The 21,092-nt window shown below is 33.6% G+C and overlaps 4 protein-coding genes across 10 annotated transcripts; all 4 read right to left on the bottom strand.

The window, feature by feature from the left end:
• Positions 1–622: 622 nt before the first annotated feature.
• LOC123896789 (probable E3 ubiquitin-protein ligase ARI8) lies at positions 623–8,011 on the bottom strand. The gene is made up of 2 exons (XM_045947164.1): positions 6,245–8,011; positions 623–885 (listed from the first exon to the last, which is right to left on the bottom strand). Exon 1 carries the CDS (start codon positions 8,009–8,011, stop codon positions 6,251–6,253), a length of 1,761 nt encoding a protein of 586 aa, XP_045803120.1. The 3' UTR covers positions 623–885; positions 6,245–6,250.
• Positions 883–2,921, bottom strand: LOC123896790 (probable E3 ubiquitin-protein ligase ARI8). Its single transcript, XM_045947165.1, has one exon. It carries the CDS (start codon positions 2,612–2,614, stop codon positions 932–934), a length of 1,683 nt encoding a protein of 560 aa, XP_045803121.1. The 5' UTR covers positions 2,615–2,921; the 3' UTR covers positions 883–931.
• Positions 8,012–11,347: 3,336 nt separating the features above from the next.
• On the bottom strand, positions 11,348–16,726 carry LOC123896788 (probable E3 ubiquitin-protein ligase ARI8). 4 transcript variants are annotated; one of them, XM_045947163.1, is made up of 5 exons: positions 15,134–16,706; positions 15,060–15,070; positions 14,495–14,777; positions 11,979–12,050; positions 11,348–11,482 (listed from the first exon to the last, which is right to left on the bottom strand). In XM_045947163.1, the coding sequence occupies exons 1-4, from the start codon at positions 16,629–16,631 to the stop codon at positions 12,004–12,006; spliced, it is 1,839 nt and encodes a 612-aa protein (XP_045803119.1). In that variant the 5' UTR covers positions 16,632–16,706; the 3' UTR covers positions 11,348–11,482; positions 11,979–12,003. The 4 variants fall into 4 exon arrangements, with proteins under 4 accessions (XP_045803119.1, XP_045803118.1, XP_045803116.1 ...); XM_045947162.1 differs by having other exon boundaries at positions 15,060–16,706; XM_045947160.1 differs by having other exon boundaries at positions 14,495–15,133; positions 15,254–16,706.
• Positions 11,355–20,985, bottom strand: LOC123896791 (probable sarcosine oxidase). Of its 4 annotated transcripts, XR_006804610.1 has the most exons (3): positions 19,737–20,985; positions 11,979–12,050; positions 11,420–11,482 (listed from the first exon to the last, which is right to left on the bottom strand). XR_006804610.1 is itself a non-coding variant. In XM_045947166.1 (2 exons), the coding sequence occupies exon 1, from the start codon at positions 20,916–20,918 to the stop codon at positions 19,737–19,739; it is 1,182 nt and encodes a 393-aa protein (XP_045803122.1). In that variant the 5' UTR covers positions 20,919–20,985; the 3' UTR covers positions 11,355–11,482. The 4 variants fall into 4 exon arrangements, 3 of the variants coding, with proteins under 3 accessions (XP_045803122.1, XP_045803123.1, XP_045803124.1); XM_045947166.1 differs by lacking the exon at positions 11,979–12,050 and having other exon boundaries at positions 11,355–11,482; XM_045947167.1 differs by lacking the exons at positions 11,420–11,482; positions 11,979–12,050 and adding an exon at positions 18,140–18,598.
• Between the last annotated feature and the right edge of the window lie 107 nt (positions 20,986–21,092).

The following is a 21,092-nucleotide window of genomic DNA, read 5'->3' as shown; positions in this document are numbered from 1 at the left end:
AAACTCACCGGAACAATTATACTTTCTATATTGTGGTAATCAGCCTACTATTATGATTTAGAACACTGATTTCTATTTGATGAAATTCTTATTCCATGAAACCAATTTTTTTTAATCAAATTTTGAACGAATTGAACATGCCATTACAAGCTAATTCCAATTTTATTTTCTGGTTCTTGATTTTAATTTTGTGTTGTAGCCTATATTATTAAATTGATTTTGGCTACAACGATTCCAAATTGACAACTGCTACAGATGCAATTTCAATTCCTATAATAATTGTCTTGATGGGAGGGGATATAAATGTGTTCTTCATAGTTCAAACACAAAAGATGTTCTAATCTTTTTTCCTGCACTAGAATTTTTTCTCTTTGGATTTTTTTAGTAAGGTTTTAATGATCCATATCTTCGATGAACATCAAGGGGGAGTGTTATGAATAATTAAGAGGGAGTGGTCTTTAAATATATTTGATCATTCACTCGCTTATTTGTGTCTTATAAATAAGACTCATGTTTTAGTGTAAATGTGTAATAACACAAATATGAAGAAAATAATACAAAGTTCTCACATTCTCTAGGTCTCGAAGTTTATTTCTAACAATTATAAAGAGATTGAAGTATATTTAGGATAAATGCAGAGACAATTGAGAGATACAGAGAATAGTGCCTCTAAAGGAAAGTATAGAGAAAGGTTAAAAGACATGATCCAAATTATACATAGTTTGTTTAGGAAGAACACTAATTGAATTTATGCAATCAAATTTAAAATTTATTGTAAATGAAAGGTTCAGACAATTCAATATAATAAGAAAAAAATTCAACACTAATCAAACTAGGATTGTTTATAATAAATAGCCTTACAAAAAGAAATTAACCAACACAAAACTATAATTACCGACTCCATTCAGCTTTAAACAGAAGACATATGCTTCTAATGGGGACGCTGTTTCTTGCACATCTGGCATGCGATGGCAGATCTGACATTCGCAAAGGTACATTGCTCACAAAACCAATGATCATCAGTTATTCCATTGCTATTCACATCACATAAACCATTCTCTAATGCCCTAACCAAATTCTCAAAGTAGTTTCTAGTGACAATGGTCAATCCAGTTAGTTTTTTACGAAAATCAATGAATTCTTGAGATGTGGTGACATAGTCACTGTTGAATTCTTTAGATGGGTTGACATTGTCACTGAGGAATACTTGGATTTCCTGTTCAGCACATTGATGAAGTCTCTCCAAACCTGATTCTGCCTCACCTTGTAAGTACTCAAATAATTGCTTTTTAGTATGTTCATTTTCGGGTAAATAGTATCCATATGCATATGTCCACTTCAATACCCGCCTGCACTCAACTATCTGTAACCAGGCCTCAGTTATGAACTTAAGCTCCGACTTAAGTTGGCACTGTGTGCGTATAAGCTTCTCAATTTCAACAGATTGCGTCTTTTGTAGATCAGCAAGAGCTTTTTGCCTTGAAGATTGGTTGCTAGCCCATCGCTCATAATAATGTGTGTACCTCTCAATTGATTTCTTTGCCCTTTCTTTTCTTTTTTCAGTTTCATTTTGTTTATCTGCTTCATAACGATTGCAAGAACCCCCATGTTCTCTCCATGCACCAAGGCATAGCCAGCAAAATTGAAAGTTACAAGGTGATTTACATGTCATATGGCTGCACCCTTGGTTTTTTTCAATCGGTTTTTTGCACTCGGGACATGGCTTTGTGTAAGCAAGTATCCAGTTGGTGTTTGCGGATTCTGCATTGTTTTTTAGAATCCACTTTGACACCGTATCACAGTCCACCGGACGGTGAGCATCCTCAGTGCAATTCCAACAAAAGCTATACGAACAGAGACAAGATACATCATAATTTCCAAGTCCACCGTCGAAATTAACAGCATGTTCACAACTAGGAGCAGGACACCACTTGGTCTTCTTATTGTCTTCAACGTATGATCTAAGAAGGTAACGATCATATTTTTCTTTATCTTCACCAGATGCTACAAGATTAATCATATCTTGATCAACAGCTGCTTTACAAGCAGGATCAGGACATCTCAGCATCAAGCATCCCGGACCATCGCTAATTGAAGTCCTGATATATCCTCCCCAGCATGAAAAACAGAACGGATGACCACAAGAAGCCGTTTCAATCTCAGAAAGAGGGTAAGCATCAAAACAGATGCCGCAAGTAAGCTCATTGGCATCAGCAGGATTCTGGTAAACTGGCTTCTCCAACAAACCAACTGTCATTCGAACTTTACTTTCGTCGGCGAACCAAGCATCATTAACCTTATTGACACTCCAATTATAATGACGAAGAAGAAGGCTTGCAGCAACATGCGATATGGAAAGAAAATCTGCTAATCTACTGATATCATCTTCCTGACGTTGCCGTATATCTGATTCTTTCAATACAGTGAAACTTTGCTCGGTTCGACGAGACTCATCATCATCATCATCATCATCATCATAGTCGCTGTAGTTATCCGCGGGATCATCGGTTTTTCTTTTTTTTGATACAGGAACATCTTCGGTTTCACTATTGTAGAAATCGTCATCCAGAGACTCAATATCATTGGCATCTTGCATATCATCTTCGGAATCCATGGAAGAACCCTAGAGGGAGAGAGAAGATCGAATTGATTGAAAAAACGGTCGACAAAATCTAGGGCATAGAATTAGGATTGGGAATCGGAACGATGAAGAAAGAAAGAGTGTAGGTTTATCAGTTTATAAGCCCGCTGATTTAAGCCCAAGATTCAATTTTAAGATGAATCTTTCATATTAGTCACAAAAAAAAAAAGATGAATCTTTCATAATTGAAACATTATTTTACTTAAATAATTAAGATGCGAGGTCTAAGATTGTGATATCGGTTGATTTACTTAAATAATTAAGATGTGAGGTCTAAGATTGTGATTAAGATGTGATGTCTAAGATTGTGATATCGGTTGATTTACTTATTACATGGTCTTGATTAGATTTTTTCACCCTGTAATAGGTTACTCTCTGACGTTAATCGGAAATCATTTGATACGTTCATAAGATTCATCAAAATTAACTCATTTTTTGAAAGTACTTAAGAAGAAGGAAATGCGCGCTCAATTGGAAAACGAGGGAAGGAAGAAAGGGAACATCGGTTTTATGAAATAAAAATTAGGGATATAATAGTAATTATATAATTTAATGTTTTCCATTCCATTGGATACATTCCAATTTGGGTGGAATGGAAAATTGGATAAATGGTGGTATTGGATGGAATGAGTTTCATCCTATTTCATTCAATTTTTGCAAAATCAAACAACGGAATCTAATTTCATTCCATTCCGCTTCATTCCATTCCACCACTTTCCATCAATCCAAATAGAGCCTTAAACCCGAATCGATCCAATCCGGTGGTGAGCGGATTGAGTCAGGTTGGATCAACAGGTCATTACATATAAATTTATTAAACAATTCTCAAAAACATATATGATATTTTATTACATGAACATTTTAAAATTTAGACTGAATTTTACTATTTAAAATTTAGACATTTGAAATTACATGAAATACTTAAAATTTAATATAAAAATTTAAGATTTTAAAACATAAAAATATTAAGCTATATTATAAAAAATATTAAATGGATTTGCGCGTTCATTGGTTTAAAATCATATAACCTACCTGAACCAAACCGCTTCGAGTTTAAACGGATTGATTCGGATTGAACTCGCACATGAATGAGTCCGGATTAAATGCAGGTTGAATTGGGATTGAACGGACCACCCGCACTCGCGAACACCACGAGTTAAGTATACGTAACTAAAATAATAATTTGTTCTCTTTCACATATAAATGTTTTTAATTAATTTTTTAAAATAAATAGAAAATGAGTATAAAATAATAGTGGCAATATTGTGTGTTGTACTCCCTCCGGCCTTAATTATAAGCAAAAGTCTTAAAAAAAGTCTGACCTTAAATATAAGCAAAAGTCAACAAATTCAACTCTATTTAATACTTGTATTCCAAAACTACCCTTTCTTTTAAATTAAGTTAATTTTTAGGCTTAAATGCAGTTTTACCCCCCTATTTTGATTAAATCGGAATTTTACCTCCCCCGTTTTAAAACGCGGACTTTTACCCCCCATTTTATAATTTTTTGGATTTTACCCCCCTTAAAATTCTGCTTTCGAGTAACAACTTCAAAGCGTCACACACAACTCAATTTGGATCAATAATTCGCCAAACGTATACTGAAATGATCGTAATCGAGTTATCTTTCCACATAATCAAATCCCACTAAATTTGGAGTTACAAAGAGAGATTAATTACCATTTTACTATAGGTATGTCCCCCAAAATTCTACACAAAATCTGCTTTCGAGCCACAACTTCAAAACTTCAAAGCGTCGCACACAACTCAATTTGGATCAATAATTCGCCAAACGTATACTGAAATGATCGTAATCGAGTTATCTTTCCACATAATCAAATCCCACTAAATTTGGAGTTACAAAGAGAGATTAATTACCATTTTACTATAGGTATGTCCCCCAAAATTCTACACAAAATCTGTTTTCGAGCCACAACTTCAAAACTTCGCACAAAATTCCATTTAGATTCATAATTCACCAAAATGGTACCAAAATGACTGCAATCGAGTTAGTTTTCCACAAAATCAAACTCCACTAAATTTGGAGTTACAGAGAGATATTAATAATCACTTTAGTGAACGTATGTCCAAATCAATTATTGTATGGAACTACTACTGGTATGTTTGTCATGTCTCTCACCCTATAGCTCATTTTTCAATAGTATTTACATGCCCGGAAAGCTAACGACATTACCCTTGTTGTCTTTTAAATTTTGTCAAATTTGGAGTTACGATGTGTTTGGTAGACGATGTTGAATTTGAAGGTCATAAGTAGATTTCTGCAAAATTAGTAATTGGACAGACATTCACTAAAATGTTAATTAATCTCTCTTTGTAACTCCAAATTTAGTGGGGTTTGATTCTGTGGAAATCTAACTCGATTATGGTCATTTTGGTATCCGTTTGGTGAATTATTGATCCAAATTGAGTTGTGTGCGAAGCTTTGAAGTTGTGACTCGAAAGCAGAGTTTGTGCAGAATTTTGGGGGACATACCTTCACTAAAACGGTAATTAATCTCTCTTTGTAACTCCAAATTTAGTGGAGTTTGATTCTGTGGAAAGATAACTCAATTACGGTCATTTCGATATCCGTTTGGTGAATTATTGGTCCAAATTGAGTTGTGTGTGAAGCTTTGAAGTTGTGACTCGAAAGCAGAATTTTAGGGGGGGCAAAATCCAAAAAATTATAAAACAGGGGGTAAAAGTCCGCGTTTTAAAACAGGGGGTAAAATTCCGATTTAACCAAAACAGGGAGGCAAAACTGCATTTAAGCCTAATTTTTAATACTGACATCTTTTAAAACGCGATGAAGAGAAAATTATTCATATCCATGTTACGGTAAAAACTACCAAATATTAGTTGGTTCGGTGGTGATTGGTGCTGAACTCGGTAGGGAGGATCACGGTTCGATCCCCCGCAACTGCATTTGAGAGGGGACTGGAAATGCCAGAACTCGTCCCGAACTCTGGACTACTAGAGCCCCCTTCTCCTAGGAACGAGAGGGTAAAAACAAATAAAAAACTAACTAAGTGAAGGGAAAATTATTCATATCCATGTTACAAATCATTTTATAGTAATTAGGTGTACTTAGTTTTTTTCTTCAACCAGTCTAGTGGCTAGATATTCGATCTTAAAGGTGAATAATTAAGTTTGTGTCTTGGTGGATGTCCATCATTGATCTTTCATTTTTCTATGACTTCCATTAGTGTGTGATCTTTAAATGTATTTGATCATTCACTTGCTTATTTGTGCCCTATAAATAGGACTATTGTTTTAGTATATTAACACACATACGAATAGAATAATACAACTCTCGTCTTCTCTATCTCTATTTTCTAGCTCTCGAAAATTTATTTTTAACAATTATAAAGAGATTAAAGTATATTTGAGATCAATGCAGAGAGAATTGAGAGATAAAGATAAAAGAGTATAGTGCTCTAAGAGAAGAGTTAAAAGACATGATCCGAATTATACATTTGTAATAAATTTAGGCAAAAAAATTAAAATTTATTGTAAATGAAGGTTAAGACAATTCAATTAAAAAAAATTCGATGATAATGAAATTAGGATTGTAATCGACTATGGTTAAATAGCCTTACAAAACTATGTCTATGATTCCTGACTCCATGGACGCTGTTGATTGCACATCCGGCATGCGGTGGCAGATACGACATTTGCAAAGGTACATTGCTCACAAAACCAATGATCATCAGTTATTATTCCATTGTCATCCACATCAGATAAACCATTCTGAAATGCATCCACATTAGATGAACCATTCTCTAATGCCAATTCCTCCACATCAGAGAAACCATTCTCTAATGCCTCCACATCAGATAAACCATTCTCTAATGCCCTAACCAAATTCTCAAAGTAGTCTCTAGTCACAATGGTCAGTCCAGCTAGTTTTGAACGAAAATCAATGAATTCTTTAGACGGGCGGACATCGTCTGCAGATGGGGCAACATTAATGTCACGGAGGAATACTTGGATTTCCTGTTCAGCACATTGATGAAGTCTCTCCAAACCTGATTCTGCCTCACCTTGTAAGTACTCAAATAATTGCTTTTTAGTATGTTCATTTTCGGGTAAATAGTATCCATATGCATATGTCCACTTCAATACCCGCCTGCACTCAACTATCTGCAACCAGGCCTCAGTTATGAACTTAACCTGTGACTCAGGTAAGTCCTGTGAGGCTCTAATCTTGTCAATATCAACAGATTGCATCTTTTGTAGATCAGCGAGAGCTTTTTCCCTTGAAGATTGGTTGCTAGCCCATCGCTCATAATAATGTGTGTACCTCTCAATTGATTTCTTTGCCCTTTCTTTTATTTTTTCAGTTTCATTTTGTTTATCTGCTTCATAACGATTGCAAGCACCATTATGTTCTTTCCATGGACCAAGGCATAGCCAGCAAAATTGATAGTGACAAGGTGATTTACATGTCATATGGCTGCACCCTTGGTTTTTTTCAATTGGTTTCTTGCACTCGGGACATGGCTTTGTGTAAGCAAGTATCCAGTTGGTGTTTTCGGATTCTGCACTGTTTTTTAGAATCCACTTTGACACGGTGTCACAGTCCACCGGACGGTGAGCATCCTCAGTGCAATTCCAACAAAAGCTATACGAACAGAGACAAGATACATCATAATTTTTTCGAATTCCAGCATCGAAATTAACAGCATGTTCACAACCAGGAGCAGGACACCACTTGGTTTTCTTATTGTCTTCAATGTATGATCTGAGAAGGTAACGATCATACTTTTCTTTATCTTCATCAGATGCTACAAGATTAATCATGTCTTGATCAACAGCTGCCTTACAAGCAGGATCAGGACATCTCAGCATCAAGCATCCCGGACCATCGCTAATTGAAGTCCCGATATATCCTCCCCAGCATGAAAAACAGAACGGATGACCACAAGAAGCCGTTTCAATCTCAGAAAGAGGGTAAGCATCAAAACAGATGCCGCAAGTAATCTCATCTGCATCACCAGGATTCTCATAAACTGGCTTCTCCAACAAACCAACTGTTCTTCGAACTTCACCTTCGTCAGCAAACCAAGCATCATTAACCTTATTGACACTCCAATTATAATGACGAAGAAGAAGGCTTGCAGCAACATGCGATATGGAAAGAAAATCTGCTAATCTACTGATATCATCTTCCTGACGTTGCCGTATATCTGATTCTTTCAATACAGTGAAACTTTGCTCGGTTCGACGAGACTCAACAGGATTAGAATCACCTTCGGCAACATCAGCAGCATCTTCATCATAGTCACTGTAGTTATCCATGTAGAAATCGTCATCGAGAGACTCAATATCGTTGTCATCGTGAATACTCCTATCATCTTCAGAATCCATGGAAGAACCCTAGAGGGACAAAATCTACGGCACAGAATTAGGATTGGAAATCGGAAGAATGAAGAAAGAGTGTAGGGTTTATGGTGTTTTTTTTCCCTTGGATTGGACTGAGAGCTGTTTATATAAAAGATACACGTAAATATAGTAACTTAATGTAACATATAAAACTATTTATACACAAAAAAAAAATCTAATAAAAGAAGATACTTGTGGAAATAAAAAAGATTTTTTTAAAACAGTTGGAAAAAAGATTTGACCAACTTATATGAAAAAATATATATAATATCTATAATAAAAGATTAAGAAAATATATTACCAAAAAAAGGAATTTACTACTAATAATATACTGTATCTAATTTGTTGTCATCAATTTTAATAATATTTTAAATCTTCTACACTTAAATGTAGTTTTACCTCTGATGATTTAAAAGATAACATATAGCAACTTTTTACTTTTTTATAAAAAATTATGCCAACAATAAAAGATTAATAAAAAAAAAAAGAAAGAATAAAAGATTAATAAGTGGAACAGAGACGACATAATTGTAGGTATCAAAAAAAGAAAAATAGGAACAGAACGATCATAAAAGATACACATTAAAATAGGAAATCAATCTAATAACATCAAATAAGTTATTCTAAAGCTTATCAAATAAATAAAAAAACAAAAATAAGTTATTATTAAAAAATAAAAATAATATCAAGGCATAAAAATAGGATAAAATAAAATATTACGCAAAACAAAATTATGAAGAATAGTATATAGAATAAGGTTTTTTTTTTTATATCTATTTTATACCTGTATATAATGAGGATACAAGATTTTTTTGTGTGGACTTTTCATGATATCAACAATACCCTTGTTTTTTTTAATTAGAAAAAAATATTTTATTAATAAACTCACCGTAACATAAGACATGTCTTTTTTTTAACATAAGTTTACATTATCGGAAATATGGATCACACAGACGGGCGCTGTCTGGCCGCTGGTAGTCTATAAAGAATAGGAACCAAATCTAATGTATAACAATTTTTTTTTACTTATAATGTATAACAATTGAATATCTATGTCAAAAAAAAAACAATTGAATATATATTTGTTATTGATAATTATAATTTATTATTAAAATATACAAGAGCCATATTTAACACTAATCAGTAAATTAAATTTATTCCTTCAAAAAAAAAAAGTAAATTAAATTTATTAAATTTAATATAATGCAGTTAATAACATAATGAAAAACGTAAAAATATTAATAATCAACTATATATTTAAGAACTATATAAAAAAAAACTATAAATTTAAGAAACGCAAAAGAAAGATGTGCTTATTAAGGTGTGCTTATATTGCTTAAAAAAAAGTGTGCTTATATTAATTAATATAATTATATTACAGCATAACATAAGTTTCGATAAACTAAGTAGCTAAAAAGAAAGATGGTCTAAGTGAGGATATAAAAACTCTAAAAGAATCTCCAGACATAATTGATATTTCATTTCTATTAGAGACTGATCAGATACCTGAAATTCATTAAAATAAGGAGATTTCAATAAATTATGTCACTAATGAAATATAATGGAAACGCCAAAAGGAAATCAACGTTGACGATATTTTATATCGATATATGTGATAAGAGATAATGATGATTATGAATCAAAGTCTATTGAGAATTATAGACGATACAATGATTAACTAAATGAAAAGACGTAATTGCTATGTAATTAATCTCGCTTTGAAGATGAGATACAAATCAATTTTTTCGTGTGAGTAAAAAATTATGAAATCCAAATATTAAAAGTTTAAATTGTTATTCAAGAATATTGGTAAAAGTTTCTCATTAACAGTGAAGAGAAATATTCAACTGAAGTGAAATCAATTTTTTTTTTTACTTGATTAAGTTTAGTAACACATGAAAAGATTCAATTTATTTGAAAATTGTGTTAAAATATATTTGTATGATTCACTTGTTTTTAGTGAGGATTATATGAAACTCCTTAAAGTATTTAATTTCCATGTGACATACAATTCGAACTATTGAAGAGATCACTTAATAAAATGAATATGTATTTGTGTGAATGTTGTATAATATTTTTAGTGAGTATTTCCAAATGAGGAAGATGAAAATGACAACATTGTCTATTTTTAAAGGAATTGGAAATGAGTTTTTTTTTACTATGGAAATGAGTTTGTTATAATTTATTTTTATGATGATAATATAAATTGGATCAAAACTCCTAAAGAGCTTATGAAATCTGTTGATTAAAGAAAAGTTTGAAAGGTTATATGTTGAATGGTCAATGTTTGTTTGGAATTGCAAACTTAATATTTTAACGAGGTTTCGTGCATCAACACTACAACATTTTTTATCATAGACAACATGTCAAAAAGGGTGGTCCAAAGGCAAAAAAACAGTGGCCTAACGTTTAGGCCACGATTTTTTCACGTTAGTCCACGGTTTATTGGATGTGGTGTATGCAGCCGTGGCCTTTTCTCGAAAGTCGCGGTTTTGTTCAGTTTAGTCCACGGATAGCAAAAACCGTGGTGTATAACTTTCAAAAAAGCCACTGTTATTTGACTAGTATTAGGCCACGGTTTGGGTTAAGCACAAAATTCAAAGGAAAAAATATTTAATAGCCAAACTATTTATAATAGTAAATGTGGGTTATTTATATGCTTCCTTATTAACTTTCAGCTTTAGGTTATCTTATCTGCATGCTTCCTTTCTGTCTAAAATAGCCAAACTATTTATAATAGACAATGATAATGAAGAAAGAATTAGCAACTTAGCATGTACCAGTGACAAGAGCCACACTGCATAGCAGATACTTTTTTGCATGATTATGCAGATGAAATATTGAAATCAAAGCACAAACAAGCCACTATTCTTAGATGGTATCAAAATGAACTCCACCCCCTCTTTACAAAATGGTTTTTAAAAACTATGTCAGAAAGAACAAACTTCAATGTTTTTCTAAGCCACCCCCCACATCTGCTACATCATGACAAAGTTTCTTTTCTTTTACTTCTAAAGCTTCCTTTCTACTTCCTTATTAACTTTCAGCATATAAAAAATATTGTAATTGAAACTAAATGTGTTCAACTGCGATCGGGAGGGGGCTGGAACCACTTGATGCCAGAACTGACCCCCGAACCAGATTAAACTGGTGGTGAGAAACTAAATGTGTTCATAATTCATCTTACACTAAATGCGTCTGTCCTTAATTCATATAGTTTTAACTTGGTGTTAATTGTACTTGTACATCATATGTAGGACTTATTGTACTTCTATTTCTTTAAAAAAGGAAGGAAAAGGATTATTACCGAGGGTTTTGTGATGGAAGATGATTTGTAAAGGGATTGGGAGAGATTTTGTACATTCAGAGCCTCCAATCTTTTTCTATTCTCTTCTATCTTTTTGTTTCATGCATCCAAATATGTCGATCCCATCGTGAGACTCCAAACATGCAACACTGCAAGCATTGATAACAAACAAGTCAGAACGATGCAAATAGCTAAATTGAACAAAGTGGAAACTAATAGGGGAAGGGACAAATATTATTAAAAAAAAAAAAGACGTGAAATCAACATATTTCCAAAGTTAGTCTTTTTAGTCCATGAAGTCTAATAAAGTATCATCCAGATCAGAATCATCTTCAACTTTGATCCACCTTTTGTCCATCACTTTAAATCTAATAGGAAAAAAAAAACATATAGTTTGAAACTACATACGAAACTATAATACCATTGCAATTTCAACAGGGTAACAAAAACTAAGCAAACATTGAATGGAAAGCTAACAAAAACTATAACAACATCTCTAAAAAGATAGATACATTTTGCTTTTGCTCAATGAGATTAATTAGTATCATATTAGAGTTCATATATAACAGAGGTCAAAAGCACCCAAATCACAAACATACATGCTAACTTATAACATGTGTTTATAAGGTTTTGTGGCTCACTTACCTAAAGGTTCAAAGCAATGCAAATATCAGGGAAGAAAACATTGCGACTGTCTGGGTAAAGAGAGGTTGAGTTCTGCAGAAACAAAAAATTGATTAGAAATCAGAGGTTCTAAAGAAAAAGACAGACCACTAAGAAACATATATAACCATAGTTACGTAATCGTATATGCATGATCTAACACATTGTTCTCTAACTTGTCAAAAGAAACATGGAGTTTCTTACTGAACTGTCAAAAGAAGCTATCTCAAAATTTGGAGAATTGGCACTTGAGTCTAAGGTGAAGCAGTTTGAAAAAACAACCCAATACTATCTCTCAAAACAATCAGAACCACTACTAGTCCACTACTATTTGTCACAATAACATGAAATGAAACACTCCTACTACTCTCTTAAGTCCAATTAGTCAAACAACAAACTCCACAATTGTTAATCTTAAATTCATCATATTTAGCTTCCCAAATTCCAATTAACCAAACCACAAATAAGGCAACAACAAACAATGAGCTACAACAGTCCGAGTTTGAGCTTAATAGAGAAAGATAAATAAAGAAATAAAGAAACAAATAAACCAAACCAAATGGGATTCACATTTAGCACCATAACACTATTTTTTTTAAATCAGCAAACACTATATTAAAACTAGTTAACCCATCACAAGGAATGCTAGGGAAAACCAAAAGTAATTACAAACAGGGGAGACCTTATGCACCTCATTCTTTATGTTTAAGACTAGAAGTGCTATATAGGCCACCAGAGTACAAGAACAAATATAGTGACTTCCTAGTCCAAAACAAGCAGACCACGGGCCATCAGCAAACAGCAAAATAACAAAGCTAATACAAATAAAGCATGCTAAAAAGTTGAAAACAGCAAACTACCCCATCCTAGAAATAAGCATCAGCAGCTAGGCAACAACTGTGAGCCGAATGGCAGAAAAACAGATCTATCTCTTGTGTTTGAATTAATTTCCCCATCTCTATATTATGGAAATTATTAAGACACATTTGGAAGTAAACTCTACCAAGAAACCTTCCTTCACTAACCAAATTACAAACAAGATAATTATAGTCTCAGGTGTTATTAATTTCAGCTTATTTTTCAAATAGTAATTATTTACTTTTCACAATTTACTTCCTATACAATTCTAATGTCATTCACACACACAAAATAGCTATAGCTTATAGGAGTAACTGCAAAAGATAAAAGAAAACTGTTAAAATGCCTAACTTTGTGATTCACAAGTACAAATTTTTTCCTCCCAAAATAAGAGAGTGGCAAGGCAATTAAGCACACAAAAACAAACATTCCACACTAAAATAATACACCAGCAGAGGGTAAAAAGGGGAAAATAGAAAGAAAAAAAATATTAGTAACAGATGCCTTATAATGAAAACAGTTCAGATCTATTACTATACTCACATCTCTAACCAATTGTTTCATCTCAGTTCACAAAATGGTAATCACTTTAACTCAACAATAATCACTTTATACCAACAAAAAAAAAAAAAAAATTGAAGTCAACCAAACAAAACAAATCACTTTAACTCAACAAAATAAAATAAAATCAAAACAAAATCACTTCAACTCAGCAAAATCAAACCAATACAAAAAATCACTGTCAAACGAAGATGTTGACATTTGAATCAGTAGAAATCTGAAAAAATGAGTTACCTAAGTTAGGGATTTTGAGAAGCTAAACTGCCTAACACAAAATGGCGAGTTTTTGAATCGGTCTTGTAGTACCATATTTTAGTTTAGTTGAGAACACTATTGGATTTATCTAATTATATGTCATAGTACCATATTTTAGTTCAGTTGAGTTTTGTGATTCTACACATACAAGAAACTTGAAGAAGATGATATCGTACCACTGGCTAATTCAGAGAAGAGTATATTAAAGGAGATAAATAGATCTTTCTACAAAGTCACCATCAAGTGAAGTTTCTAATCAACTATATAGATGATTATCTTTCTTACAAAGTCACCGTCAAGTAAAGCTTTCGATCAACTATATATAAAAGATTAATTTGTCTCTTTCGTCTCATATATAATTGTGTGGAGATATAAATGTGTTCTTCACAGTTCAAACACAAAAGGTGTTGTACTTTTTTTCTTTCACTATAATTTTTTTTCTATGTCCATCATTGATCTTCCACTTTCCTATAACTCCCATTAGTGTGTAATCTTCAAATGTCTTTGATCATTCACACATATATGAAGAGAATAATACAAAACTCTCATATTCTCTATCTCTATTTTCTAACTCTCGAAGTTTTTTTTAACAATTATAAATAGATGGAAGTATATTTAAGATAAATGCAGAGTGAATTGAGAGATATAGAGAATAGTGCCTTTAAAGACAAATATAGAGAAAGTTAAAAGACATGATCACATTTGTACTAAATTTATGCAATGAAATTTAAAAATTCAACAATAATCAAATTAGGATTGCAATCGACTATGATTAAATACCCATACAAAAAGAAATTAACCAACACAAAACTATGATTACTGACTCCGTGGACGCTGTTGATTGCACATCCGGCATCCGGTGGCAGATATGACATTTGCAAAGGTACATTGCTCACAAAACCAATGATCATCAGTTATTCCGTAGCCATCCACATCACATAAACCATTCTCTAATGCCCAAACCAAATTCTCAAAGTAGTTTCTAGTCACACTGGTCAATCCAACTAGTTTTGTACGAAAAACAATGAATTCTTTAGACGGGCGGACATCGTCACTGTTGAATTCTTTAGATGGGGCAACATCGTCATTGAGGAATACTTGGAGTTCCTTATCATTGAATTCTTTAGATGGGGCGACATCTTGAAGTTCCTTATCATTGAATTCTTTAGATGGGGAGACATCTTGGAGTTCCTTATCATTGAATTCTTTAGACAGGGCGACATCTTGAAGTTCCTTATCATTGAATTCTTTAGATGGGGCTACATCGTCACTGAGGAATACTTGGAGTTCCCCGAGGAGTACTTGGAGTTCCTTATCATCGAATTCTTTAGATGGGGCGACATCTTGGAATTCCTTATCATTGAATTCTTTAGATGGGGCTACATCGTCCCTGAGGAATACTTGGAGTTCCCCGAGGAGTACTTGGAGTTCCTTATCATCGAATTCTTTAGATGGGGCGACATCTTGGAGTTCCTTATCATTGAATTCTTTAGATGGGGCTACATCGTCCCTGAGGAATACTTGGAGTTCCCTGAGGAGTACTTGGAGTTCCTTATCATCGAATTCTTTAGATGGGGCGACATCTTGGAGTTCCTTATCATTGAATTCTTTAGATGGGGCGACATCTTGAAGTTCCTTATCATTGAATTCTTTAGATTGGGCTACATCGTCACTGAGGAATACTTGGAGTTCCTTTTCGGCACATCCATGAAGTCTCTCCAAAACTGATTTTGCCTCGCCTAGTAAGAACTCAAAGAATTGCTTTTTAGCATGTTGATTATCGGGTAAATAGTATCCATATACATATGTCCACTTCAATACCCGCCTGCATTCAACTATCTGTAACCAGGCCTCAGTTATGAACTTAAGCTGTGACTTAACTTGGCACTGTGAGTCACTAAGCTTCTCAATATAAACAGTGTGCATCCTTTGTAGATCAACAAGAGCTTTTTGCCTTGAAGAGTGGTAGGTAGCCCATCGCTCATAATAATGTGTGTACTTCTCCACTGAATTCTTTGCCATTTCTCTTCTTTTTTCAGTTTCATTTTGTTCAGCTGCTTCATAACGATTGCAAGGACCATTATGTTCTGTCCATGCACCAAGGCATAGCCAGCAAAATTCAAATTTACAAGGTGGAATACATGTCATATGGCTGCACCCTTGGCTTTTTTCGATCGGTCTCTTGCACTTGGGACATGGCTTTGTATAAGGAAGTATCCAATTTGTGTTTTCGGATTCTGCAATAATCCACTTTGACACGGTGCCACAATCCACAGGACGGTGAGCCTCTTCATTGCAATTCCAACAAAAGCTATACGAACAGAGACAAGATACATCATAATTTTTACCAGTTCCGCCATCGAAATTAACAGCATGTTCACAACCAGGAGCAGGACACCACTTGATCTTCTTATTGTCTTTAACATATGATCTGAGAAGGTAACGATCATACTTTTCATTATCTTCACAAGATGCTAAAAGATTAATCATATCTTGATCAACAGCAGCACCACAAGCAGGATCAGGACATCTCAGCATCAAGCATCCCGGACCATCGCTAATTGAAGTCCCAATATATCCTCTCCAGCATGAAAAACAGAACGGATGACCGCAAGAAGCCGTTTCAATTTTAGGAGGAGGGTAAGCTTCATAACAGATGCCGCAAGTAAGCTCTTCGGCATCAGCAGGATTCTGGTAAACTGGCTTCTCCAACAAACCAACTGTTCTTCGAACTTTACATTCGTCAGAAAACCAAGCATCATTAACCCTATAGACGCTCCAATTATAATGAACAAGTAAGATGCTTGCAGCAACATGAGGTATGGAAAGAACTGTTGCTACTCTACTGATATCATCTTTCTGCCGTTGCCGTATATCTGATTCTTTCAATATGGTAAAACTTTGCTTGGTTCGACGAGACTCATCAGTAACAGCATCATCACAGGCGCTGTAGTTATTCATGGGCAAAAACTAGGGCTCAGAATTGGGACTGGGAATCGGAAGAAAGAAAAAAGTGTGTAGGTTTTTATGGTGTGTGTTTTCGTTTTCCTTCAATTGAGAAAATAATTTATATATTAAAAGATTAAGAACGGAAAAACTCTTCAAATTAATAACTCTCTAAATTTATAAATTTATTAATTTAGAGAGTTATTAATTTATCGATAAATTAATAATTATTAATTTAAAAAGTTTTTAAGTAATTATACTGTACATACCAAACAAAAAGGTAAATTAGTCTATGTCTCTTAGAATTACGTTGCAGCGAACCTTGAGACTCAACGTAAATTAGTAACTACTGTGTTTATATGCTTTGGAAATCAATAAGGGTTTTTGAACTTTAAAGGAAACCAGACAACTATTGAATCATATTTAAATAGAGTGTAATATATTTTTTTTTCAGTTTCTATGAATTATTAATTTATGATTTTCTTGGGACCGGAAATTTTAAAGGGATCTCCCGAAAAATTATTATCTTATTATTTTATCGAATTTTTTAATTTTTTACATTGGCCCAAGTTAGGACCGGACAAATTTATTATTTTAGAGAGTTTATTAATTTACCGAGTATTAATTTAAAGAGTTTCTACTGTATATTAAAAAAAACAAATAGAAACAGAAAGTGCAATATAATAAAAGGAATTTACTAAAAACATTTTTTTTTACAATATTAAAAATAATTACTGTTGTAAAAAAATATATTAAAAATAATTACTACTAAAATAGATAATCTGTCGTAATCCAAAAAAAAAAAAAATTAATCTGTCCTTATTAATTTTAATAATATATCAAAAATTTTACCCTTAAAAAATTATGCCAACAATAAAAGATTAATACAAAGAAAAAAAAAATAAGTGGAACAAAAACGGCAATGAATGGTAGGTACCCCTCTGTTTTTTTTTTTAATTGTCCATTTAAGAGTCCGTTTGGATTAATTTATTTTTGAGTTTATGCAAACACCTAAGTTGGATTTAGCATTCCTATTTAATTGTTCATTTGATATTTTAAGAGTACGATTTGTCAATCGTACCCTTTGTCAATAACTCTTATTCCTATTAAAAAAAATTTGTACATGATATATTAAATTTATTGGAAAGAAAAAGTATGTGCAAAAAAATATGAATTTATTGGTAGATTAAAATTAGGATATATCACGAAGATTATATTAACCACTTGGACCAGTTCATCATTGGTTAATTTCATTATGTTTTTAAGTACATTCTATTAACTTCAATAAACACAGCTTAGAGTAAAACAAATAATTTGTAACATATGTGTAAAAAAAAATTATTAATTAATATAAACACACCTTATAAAATAATTTGTAACATGTTTTACCATAAAAATAAAAATAAATTGTAACATGGATATGAATACTAATATTAAAAAACTATCCATTGAATCTCTATTCTATGCCTGTGGTTTACTCACCTGCATATTTATCTTAAATATACTTCAATCCATTGAATCTCTTTATCCATTGTTCAAAAAGATTAGAAATATATCAATATGCATACATTATACATAACAGTTTTCAAGTGAACAGAATCAGGAAAAATAACAGCATCATAGTAGAGCTTAATCAAAGAAAACAAATAAAGCATGTCTGCATTATTGTGGACAAGAACCATAAGCCAATTCACAGAAAACAGCTTAACTGCACACTAGTTCTTCAGTTTTTACAGTCATCTAAACATTTTACAAAGTTAGTGGAAGCTAAACATTCGATCCGTTATCCAAACCTAATTTTATGTGTGCTTTGTAAATAGTGCCTAATAGCCAATTTATGAAAATGTACAAGTCTATGACTCATCTTTAAAGGAATGTGCATTCAGAGGTAACCAATTTAGACCATCACAATCATACGATGCGTAACCAAAACCTTCCGCACATCCAGCCGGTCAAACCAAACCAGTCGTGATTCGTGAACACTTCATCAAACAGCAAGAAAAGAAAAAGATAAGAACATAGTTCAGTTTACAGTCACTGCTTGCAGTCCGAACTTATATGGAAAGAAAATAAAAACTCATTAGGATTTTGGTTAGGGAGCCCCAATAACCAATGCGTCATGTGGCTCATGTCTGCCTAAGGGTATCTATGCTGCATTAAACACAGAAAAGTATTTCAAATGTGATTACAATCTATTTTCAAACTTACAAATGCACACTTTCTTCTCCTACCTCCCTTAAAATTAACTATAGCACGGTACTAAGGCTAAAGATTTATCAAATTCAGTAAGTGTAAGTTTTATGGTATATGAGTTTCTATCATATTTAGGGGTGGGAATACACTAGGACGACAGACAAGGGCTTATGGCCTAGCATTCATAATGAAGTTCATGAAACAATTTCCAAACTCATACAAGCGCATTCATCAACTTGGAACAAGCAACCCTCTAAATAATTTCACGAGGGTTTTCCGCATACCTCAATTGTAGCAAGGAGTTTTGCAGATAACTCGGTTGTATACTCCTTAAAATTTTGAAACCTAGAACTCAACATAAAGAAGCAAGAAACAAGGTTGAAGTTTTTTCTAGTTTTTTCTCAAAATTTCTCTCTTCTGAAAATTTCCATCCTAAAAAATTATCTTGAGCGAGAGTTGAACCATTGCAGATATAATTATGGTCTCGTATCCTCTAACTTAAGTGATGTTTTTCTTTTTCTGGTTCATATCTTATTGAAACAGCCAATGAGAAAATTGTTGATTTTAGTAGTCATAACTCATAACACAAGCAACTATTCCAATGCAACCCTTTGAACTCAACACGCCAAATTCTAAAGAATAATCACTGTTGTATAAATAAGTGTGAACTGTGAAGGCCACATAAATCTACCCATGGACTTATTATATCCTTAATATCTCAAACATTGAATTACTAATAGCACAATTTCAAGAGAGCAATACAATACAAGTATACAACATCAAGTTTCAAATAATACATTACAGACACAAATAACAACTACAAACAAACATAAACATAATAGATGCATAATGCATTCACATTCAACACAGATTTTCCTTAACTACTAGTACATATGTATAACCAAAAATCAAAGACAAAGAAGTTACCTAATGCTTGGAGGTCTTATTAAATCTTCCAATCCTAAAATGTTTCAAATCAACCTCATTTGTTCCCCCATCCACCACAAGCTCAGTCAATATCTTCCCAATAACAGGAGCCATCTTAAACCCATGACCCGAAAACCCGGCACCCAAAACAACCTTTTCACCAAACTCACCACCCAAAAAATCAATCACAAAATCCTCATCAGGAGTCATAGAATACATGCAAGATTGTTTCACAACAGGCTCACTTGAATCAACCAACCCACCAAATCTCCCTTCAACCCACTCTTTCATCTCATTCATCATCACACCTGATCCCCAAGGTCTCTTATCCGGGTCACACGGGTTACCATCATGAACCGCAACTTTAATCAAACCCGGAAACTCCAAACTTGGTGATCCATACAATAAAACACTGCCGAAGCTAGAAAACGTCGGAAAATCGCCGCTAATTGTAAATTTACCTTCATGTCCTTCCTTTATCCTCCAGTAACAAAGAAGAGTCTCCAACGGTTGAATCGGAAGTTCAACTCCACTAACCTTCTTCAGTAATTTGTTCACCCATGCTCCTACCGTAACCACACATTTTTTACCGCGAAACTTTTCACCGTTCGCGGTTGAAACAACAACACCGGCACCGTCGTTTTTTATATCTGTAACTTCAACATTGTCCTTTAACACTGCACCGTGGTTACGTGCGAGTGTCTGAAACATTGTAACAGCTTTTGTGGCTTTGATTACTCCGCCGTACTCTGTTGACAAACCAACCCAATCGTCTGGGATATTAACCCTGCCGGAGAATTTCTCGTTGACTTGTTCACGGCGAAGGAGTTGATAAGGGAGGTTATTCTCCCGGAAGTTTTCAATGATGGAAAGAATAGTGGGATCATTTGATGGGCCCATATCAAAGTGATGGGCTTTGTAATAAACGTTGAAGCCCACTTGGGCTTGGGTTTGTTCCCAGAGTTTGTATGATTTGATGACTAAAGAGGAGTAATAGTGTTCGGGATAGGCAGCACGGATGTTGCGGGATTCACCGTGAGAGGAGCCACGGTGATGGAGGAAGTCGAATTGTTCAAGCAAGAGAGTTTTGAGGCCTCTTTTGGAAGCTTGATATGCGGTGGAACTGCCCATGACTCCGGCGCCGATGACAATGACGTCATAGTCGGAAGGTGAAGAGTCCATCTTTAGTCTGTAATTTTGATTGATTGATTAGTGAATTGGTGCGAGTGTGTTTGGAGGTGAAGAGGTAATAAATAAGTCAACATATTATAAAGTTCTTAAAATATAAGAGTATTTTTCTTTTATAGATAAAAACACCAAATTGGTGGAAGTGGTAATTGTCTTGGTCCTCTTAAA

This window comes from Trifolium pratense, linkage group LG7 (genome assembly GCF_020283565.1).
Source record: "Trifolium pratense cultivar HEN17-A07 linkage group LG7, ARS_RC_1.1, whole genome shotgun sequence".
Lineage (NCBI taxonomy): Eukaryota > Viridiplantae > Streptophyta > Magnoliopsida > Fabales > Fabaceae > Trifolium > Trifolium pratense.
This window is presented reverse-complemented; position numbering and strand designations above follow the sequence as displayed.

Bases quoted from the DNA above. Each gene is read 5' to 3' on its own strand.
- LOC123896790 (XM_045947165.1), bottom strand. From the start codon at position 2,614: ATGGATTCCGAAGATGATATGCAAGATGCCAATGATATTGAGTCTCTG.
- LOC123896789 (XM_045947164.1), bottom strand. From the start codon at position 8,011: ATGGATTCTGAAGATGATAGGAGTATTCACGATGACAACGATATTGAG.
- LOC123896788 (XM_045947159.1), bottom strand. From the start codon at position 16,631: ATGAATAACTACAGCGCCTGTGATGATGCTGTTACTGATGAGTCTCGT. The intron at 12,051-14,494 runs GTCAGTAATCAT...TTGTTTCTGCAG, and splicing joins CAATCAACAGCGTCCACGGA to AACTCAACCTCTCTTTACCC.
- LOC123896791 (XM_045947166.1), bottom strand. From the start codon at position 20,918: ATGGACTCTTCACCTTCCGACTATGACGTCATTGTCATCGGCGCCGGA.